The sequence below is a fragment of the Camellia sinensis genome, chromosome 11, assembly GCF_055761805.1.
Source record: "Camellia sinensis isolate YWXY chromosome 11, ASM5576180v1, whole genome shotgun sequence".
In the NCBI taxonomy this organism is placed as follows: Eukaryota; Viridiplantae; Streptophyta; class Magnoliopsida; order Ericales; family Theaceae; genus Camellia; species Camellia sinensis.
This window is the reverse complement of record NC_138971.1, coordinates 37,242,315-37,250,032: the sequence shown is the minus strand read 5'-3', so window position 1 is coordinate 37,250,032 and position 7,718 is coordinate 37,242,315. Positions and strand designations below refer to the sequence as shown.

The 7,718-nt window shown below is 51.9% G+C and overlaps 1 protein-coding gene across 1 annotated transcript; it reads right to left on the bottom strand.

Moving 5' to 3' along the window:
* Positions 1 to 3,228: 3,228 nt before the first annotated feature.
* LOC145802270 (uncharacterized) lies at positions 3,229 to 7,047 on the bottom strand. The gene is made up of 2 exons (XM_082894950.1): positions 4,984 to 7,047; positions 3,229 to 4,830 (listed from the first exon to the last, which is right to left on the bottom strand). Exons 1-2 carry the CDS (start codon positions 7,045 to 7,047, stop codon positions 3,229 to 3,231), a joined length of 3,666 nt encoding a protein of 1,221 aa, XP_082751076.1.
* Between the last annotated feature and the right edge of the window lie 671 nt (positions 7,048 to 7,718).

Sequence of the window (7,718 nt, the reverse complement as noted above, 5' to 3'; positions counted from 1 at the left end):
GGAGATGACCGGGGAAAACCTCCTTGATGAAGATTCAACTGAGGTTGCCTCAACCGAACCAGGGGACCGGAGCGAGCAACCACTGGCCGGCAAATCCAAGGGCAAGGGCTCAGCCACCCCCCCGGTCTGGGTGCCCGAGTTCAAATACCAGGGCCGGGCAGTTTCTTCTGAGGACTCCGTCTGCGCGGACAAAGATTACTCGCTTGGTTTCAATTTGACCAAGGGGTTAATCTTGCTCGCCGATATGAAAAACATGACGAGCTTTCCGACCTCAAGGTCCTCCGCTCGGCGGCGAAATCCATAGTGCTGGTAAGTTCTCTATTTTTTTATGTCAAACTGTTTGCTCAGTTTTTGCGCGGTTTTTCGAGTACTAACGATCTCTCACTGGTTTTTAGGCCGCGCAAAAGAACTACTTGGCCCATGACCGGATGATCAAAGTGCGGCAGAGCCTGCCCGATGCCATCTCGGAGAACAAGGCCCAGAAAGGCGAGATAGCAAAACTCAAGGCCGCGCAAGAAGCAGTCGTGGCGGAGCGAGATACCTTTCTCCCAAAAGTTGACCGAGCTAGCGAGGAAAAACAACGAGCTGTGAAGTCGACGAAAGCTCGGTATCTCGCCGAGCTGCGGAAGCTGCGTGACGCCCATAAGGAAGAAAAGGATAAAGCGGTCGATGAGGCAGAGGACCGTGGATATAAGCAGGGGGAGAAAACCTATGAGCGCCAAGTCCAAGCGACCAAGGACATCTTTTTCCAGTGCGGCTGGAAGGCTGCCGTGGAAAAAGTTGGCCTTGGTCAGGATGCCGAAATGTTCGTGAACCCCCCTGCAGCATATATCCCGGTCTATATGCAGGCCTACGCCAATGCTACCCAAAACCGGCTCATTGCGGAGGCAAGGAAGGAGGCCGAGGAAGAAGCCGCCGCCGCGCAATAAGCCGAGCAAACTACTGCCGAAGTATCACAAGATGACGAAGTGGCTGATCGGGATGTTGCTGTGGGGAATGGAGCTAACGACGACGCCGAGGAAAACTTGCCCAAGCAGACAATTGTGATTGCTGAGCAGACGGTGCAGGCAGCCGGACAAACTGTCGATCTTGAAATGGATTGAAATTTCCTTTTTTTTTTTTTTTTGGGATGTAACCGGGCCAGGCCCCACCTTTGTACTGAATCTTCTTCAATCAATGAAACTTTTGAACCTTTTGTTCGTATATCGTCTATTTCTTTTCGGTTGGCTTGTGTATAAATGTCTCGATTTAAACGTTGATAATTCACAACTGGCAGGTCGGCTGAGCCGCGCAATATGCCAAGCTGAAATCATCCAGAATGTTTTCCAACATATCTGGCAGCTCAGCTCCTTGAAAATTTAAATGAACTGACATTGTAACTTGGCCGAGCAAAATCCGCTCGGTTTGAAATGTTTGCAGAATCATACATTTCCATTACATCAATGAGACCGAGCAAAAATCAGCTCACCTTATGAGTTGGTTAAGCTGCCAACATTTCCTTTCGGCCGAGCCAAGTCAGCTCGGCCTCTTATCGGTTGGACAAAACGCCAGCACCGAGAAATCCTGCCGAACAAAATCCGCTCATTTCCCATATTGGACAAGACACCAATATGCCGACTGGGCCGAGCAAAATCAGCTCGGCCCTTACATTGGGCAAAACACCAATGTTTCAGCTAGGTTGGTCATGACGCCAACATTTCGACCGGGCGAGGGAAACCAGCTCGGCCCTAGGCTAATGCGAACTTTTCCCTACGGAAACTTTTTGTGCGGTCTGTCTCCATTCCAGTGAGATGAAATCAGACCGGTCTCATTCAGGGCTGTCTCATTGCCCCTGGCATCCATGATTGCCTTGTGTCCTTGCGATTTCATTGTACAGAGATGTAATACCAAACAAGAGTGCTATTTTTATTATAAAAGCATTGCTATCTTTTACATCTAGTGCCAAGAGGCTAAGGGTCTGGAAAAGCTTAAACAACATAAGCAAATTACAATTCAAAAGTAAAAAACCTTAAGGTTGGCTGCATTCCATGGTCTGGGGACAGCCTTGCCATCCAAATCTTCCAGATGGTATGCCCCTTTGCCAGCTAGACCAATCACCTTGTATGGTCCTTCCCAATTCGCACCGAGCTTTCATTCGCCAGGGACCACCATGTTGCCAAGTACCTTTCTCAAAACCCAGTCTCCGACCTTGAATAGTCTGGGGTGCACCGCCTTGTTGTATTTCTTGGAGAGTTCTTGTTGATAAGCTGCGATGTGGATTAGTGCCCGCTCCCTTCTTTCCTCGGCAAGGTCTAATTCCAATGCCATGGCTTCATTATTCAGATCAGGCTGGAAACTTTCAGAGCGGATGGTTGGCATGCCAATTTCCAACGGGATGACTGCCTCCATGCCGTAGGCCAAAGCGAATGGTGTTTCCCTGGTCGACCTTCTTGGGGTAGTGCGGTATGCCCAAAGCACGTTGGGAAGTTCCTCAGCCCATTTCCCCTTGGCTTTTTCAAGCCGCTTCTTTAGCCCATCCAAGATGGTCTTGTTTGAGGCCTCTGCTTGACCGTTAGACTGAGGATAGGCCGGCGTCGAATTGTAGAACTCGATCTTCAACTCTTCGCAAAGTCCGCGAAAGAGCTTCCCATCGAATTGAGTGTTGTTATCTGAGACGAGGGCCCTGGGTATACCGAAGTGAGTAATGACGTTTTGCCAAACAAACTTCTTCACATCCTTTTCCTTTATGGTCGCCAGTGGCTCGGCCTCCACCCACTTGGTGAAGTAGTCGGTGGCGGCGATGAAGAACTTGCGATTGCCCGGCGCTGCTGGGAGTGGTCCAACAATATCCAATCCCCAAAGCGCGAACGGCCAAGGACTTGTGAGAGGGAGCAAATCTCTAGCCGGCTGGTGGATCTGGTGAGCGAACTTCTGACACTTCTCACACCTGCGAACATATTTCTGTGCGTCCGCCTGCATGCACGACCACCAGTAACCTTGGGAAATTGCTCGGTACACCAAGGACCTGCCTCCAGTATGGCTTCCACAGATGCCCTCATGTATTTCGTAGAGAAAAGTCTCCACTTTGGCGGGGTGGACACACTTCAAATACGGCCCGGTGAAGGACTTCTTATACAAGGCTCCAGATGGGGAGAGCCAAAACCGCTCTGACTTTGCTCAGATTTTGTGGGCTGCCTTCTTTTCTTCCGGTAGAACTCTGTCTTTTAAGAAGGCGATGATGGGATCCATCTAGGAAAGACCCAAGTCGGCGCAGAGCACCTCGGTTGCTTCCGGTTCCTCAATGCTTGGCCGGGGTAAAAACTCTATCATCAAGGGGTTAGGAAAAGCTGTCTGAGTGGAGGCGAGCCTAGCCAATTTGTCAGCCGAGTTGTTTTCTTCGCGGTTGATCTGTTCCACTCTTATCGCAGGGAATTTTTTGATTTCTTCTCGCACCAACGCTTGATACTTGGCCATTCTTTCATCCCTTGCCTCATACTCCCCTAATACCTGATTGACCACCAGCTTGGAGTCGCTAAAGACCATAAGGGCGGTGGCTTTCATTCTCAATGCGCTTCTCAAACCGGCGAGGAGGGCTTCATACTCTGCCTCGTTGTTGGACGCCGGGAATCCGAGCGTAATTGCTTGCTCAATAATCAGCCCATCTGGTGAGGTCAGCACAATTCCCAGCCCGGCCCCATGCCTGTTGGACGCTCCATCGACGAAGAGCTTCCACATCTCGCCAATGAATAGCTTCCAACAATCAGACGGGTTTTGGGAGCTTCTCAATTCAATATCTCTGGCTAGCTCGTTCTGGTCTTTTTTCTCGTCTCCATTGGGTTCATCTTCCAACAAGTTGTCAGACTTTGCTAGTTCGGTCAAACTTTGCCCTTTTCCCACGTGCGAGCCAACGCTCGTCTCCATTGCCAAAACCTTGGGTTGTGCTAAATCCGCACCAACCAAATCAATCGGGCAAACTGGATGCGTCCTAGGGGCAAATTCCGCCACAAAATCTGCAAGAGCTTGAGCTTTGACCGCGGTGCACGGGCGGAACCTGATGTCATACTGCCCCAATTCCACGGCCCACTTCAGAATCCTTCCGGTGAAGTCGGCCTTCTCAAAGAGCACCTTGAGAGGGAATTCGGTCAGCACAACTATTGTATGGGCATGAAAATAGTGTGCCAGCTTTCTCGACGCCATCATTAGGGCCAGCGCCAATTTCTCAAAGGGAAGATATCTTGTTTCGGCCAGGAGCAGGGTCTTGCTTACATAGAAGATTGGTAGGTGCTGGATGCCTTCAGCACGAATCAATACCGCGCTCACCGCGTGTTGAGAAACAGCCAAGTAGAGGTACAGCTCTTCGCCCGGCTGGGGCGTGACCAAAATTGGGGCTGAGGAGAGATACGCTTTTAAGTCCGCCAGTGCACGGTCGCACTCTTCATCCCAGAAGAACTTGGACTTCAGAGTTTTGAAGAAGGGCCTGCAACGATCCGAAGACCGGCTGATGAATCGGTTCAGCGCAGCTGCCATCTCGGCAAGATGTTGCACGTCCTTTGTAGAATTCGGGCGCTCCAGCTCTTGTATCGCTTTGATCTGGGATGGGTCGGCTTCAATCCCTCGGTTTGTAACCAGAAAACCCAGAAACTTTCCAGTGCCAACTCCGAAGGCGCATTTGGAGGCGTTCAGACGAAGCTTATGGTGCTTAAGTATGGCGAACATTTCTGCTAGGTCGGTGAGGTGTTCAGACTTCTCCTTACTCTTTACCACCATATCGTCGATGTAGGCCTCCATTGTTCGGCCCAAGAGAGGAGCGAACATTTTTGTAACCATCCGCTGAAAGGTTGCCCCGGCGTTCTTTAGTCCGAACGGCATGACTTTGTAACAATATAATCCTCTGGGGGTCGTGAACGATGTAATCTCTCTGTCCGGTTTATACATGGCTATCTGGTGGTAGCCGCGATAAGCGTCCAGGAAGCTAAACCTCTGATGGCCAGCGATCAAGTCCACCAGCTGGTCAATCCGAGGAAGGGGAAAGCTATCCTTAGGACAAGCCCGGTTGACAGTCTTGTAGTCAATGCAGACTCCCCACTTGCCATTTTTCTTGGGAACAACCACCGTGTTGGATATCCACCGAGGGTATTGCACTTCTTCTATAGCCCCGGCTTCCAACAAGTTCTTCACTTCTTCCGCCACCACTTCAGCATGGTGCAGGGCTGAACGGCGCGTCCTTTGAATGACTGGCCATGCGTTGGGGAAAACATTCAACTGATGACAGATGAAGCTCGGGTCGACGCCAGGCATGTCGTAAGGCGTCCAGGCAAAGGCCTCCAAATTGGAAACCAAGAAGTTGACATAATCTGCTTGCTCGGCACTAGACAAAGATGATCCCAAGAGGAAGAATTTAGTTGGATCATTTTCGTCAAAGCGCACTTCCACCAAATCTTCGACCGATTTTTCCTCGGCCTTCCTTCCCACGTCTTCAAGGACCTCTTTTTCCTCGGGCTCCTCGATCATTTGGACAAACCCTTTGGCTGCTCGGCTGCCATTTACCGCAATGAAGCATTGTTTTGCCATCACCTGGTCTCCCCAAACTTCCTCTATTTGCCCGCTCGACGCCGGAAAGCGCATGACTTGGTGGAAGGTCGAGGCAACCGCTTGCATGGCGTGCAGCCAGCCCCTACCTAAGATCAAGTTGTAGGTGGATGGAACTTTGAGCACCCAGAACTCCACTTGCTTTACTACTAAACCCGCTTTGACCGGCAAAATAATCTTTCCGATTGGCCACTCCGGCTGTGAGTTGAAGCCGACCAAAGGAGACGTCGCAAGGGCCAAGTCCTTGTTTTCTAACTTCATCTGTTTGAACGTGTCATAATACATGATTTCGACCGAACTCCCCTGGTCGATCAAGATTCTCTTCATATCAAAGTCGTTGACGCGAAGAGTGACTACTAAGGCATCATTGTGCGGCATCTGAACTCTTTCCAAGTCCTTGGTTGAGAATGAAAGGATGTCCCTTTCTTCGGTCTTTCCTTTCTTCACAGCGGGCTGAACAGAGAGCACTTCCCTCATGTGCTCGGCCTTCTTGATCATCCCCTTCAGCTCGCAAACCCTGGCCGGTTCAATGATTCTGTGGATGACGTTGATTACACCTTGCGGGGGCGCTTCTAGGGCGGCCATTCCGTTGGGCTCGGTTTGTCCAGTTGGCGCGGCCTTGATCCCCCCATCTATGTATTGGTCAAGATGCCCTGCCGCCACCAATTCCTCCAAGTGCTGCTTGAGCGGTAAGCAATCCTCTGTCCAGTGCCCTCGTTCTTCATGGAAGGTGCAGCGGTATTTTGGATTGAAGCCTCGCTGCGCACTTCCTAACTTGGCCGGCCAACGGACGAAAGGCTCGCCTCGGATCTCGCTCAAAATGCGGTAGATGGGAATTTTGAAGACCGTAGTAATTCCTGTCCGCGCCTTCAGTTTTCTCTTGGCATTTTCCGCGGCGTCGCGGGGTGCGTCAGTTCGGTCGTTTCTGCGACCCTTGTGTCGGTCATCGGGGTTTGATCTGCGGCGTTGATCTTTTGACCGGTTATCCTCCCGCCCGACTGAGTGAACTTTCCCAGCCACCTTTCTGTCCGCTACGACCGGATTACCCTTCTCGGTCGCAGAGGCAGCATCATCCTCCACGCGAATGTGCTCATTGATCCATTGTATTAGAGACTCCATGGTTGTAGGTTGATGCATCGTAAGTGAATCTCGCAGCCTATGGCCGACCGGAAGACCTCGCTTGTATTGAGTGATCGCTAGATTCGTAGGGCAGTCGAGGATCTCGTTGTATGTTTCCCAGTACTTTGCATTGTATGCCTTCAACGAACACCCAGACTCCATCTTGACGCCCAGGAGATGGTCGACCTCCTTCGGCGTTCGAGTGTTGGTCTTGAATCTGGTGACGAAGGCTTCTGCTAGCTGTTGCCACCCCTCTATACTCCCCTCCGGGAGCCTTTCAAACCACTTCAGACCCAGCTCTCCCAAGCTTGCTGGGAATATGAGACACATCAGAGCGTCGTTGCGCCGGTGGCCAGCCATCACCTGCCGATAATGACTCACGTGCATGTACGGATCCGTTTTGCCGTCGTACAAAGTGAACTTTGGCTGGTGGAATTCGGCGGGGAGTGGCGTACTCTCAATCTCTGGAGACAGCGGCGTGGCTGTAAGTCGCGCCAGCTCTTTGTCCTCCAACGCAGGGGCCATCACTTTGGGGGCTGGCATCGCCAGTTCCTCACTGTAACGCACTGGAGCGCTTAACCTCTGCAATGCCGGCACTCTTCGAGCTTCCCGATAGCGCGCCCTCTCTTCCAATACATCCCTCAAGTCCCTGAAACGTGTGGAGAAAGAGGATCCCGACGTCGGCGTCGGGCGTGAGGGGCGGTATGTGTTGTCGCGAGAGAGGGACCTGCCCTCCCCTTGGTTGGAGCCTCCAACCCCATAGTTCCTGGTGATGGAGAGAGAGTGGGTCCTCTCCTGGCGACGACTGCTCTAACGAGGGGACGGGGTGCTCTCACTGAGGTTGCCCTCTCCAGCAACACCCTTCCCTTTGATCTGGCGTTTCAGTAGCTCCATCTCCGCCGCCATCTTGCGAATGACGGCATCTTGGTCCTTGAGTTTGTGCTCCAGGTGCTGCGCATGGGACTCCCCTCGGCGTCTGCGGCCCCCAGGACTCTACGAGAGATCAGCACTCCTTCCGCGTTTGTCTTGCG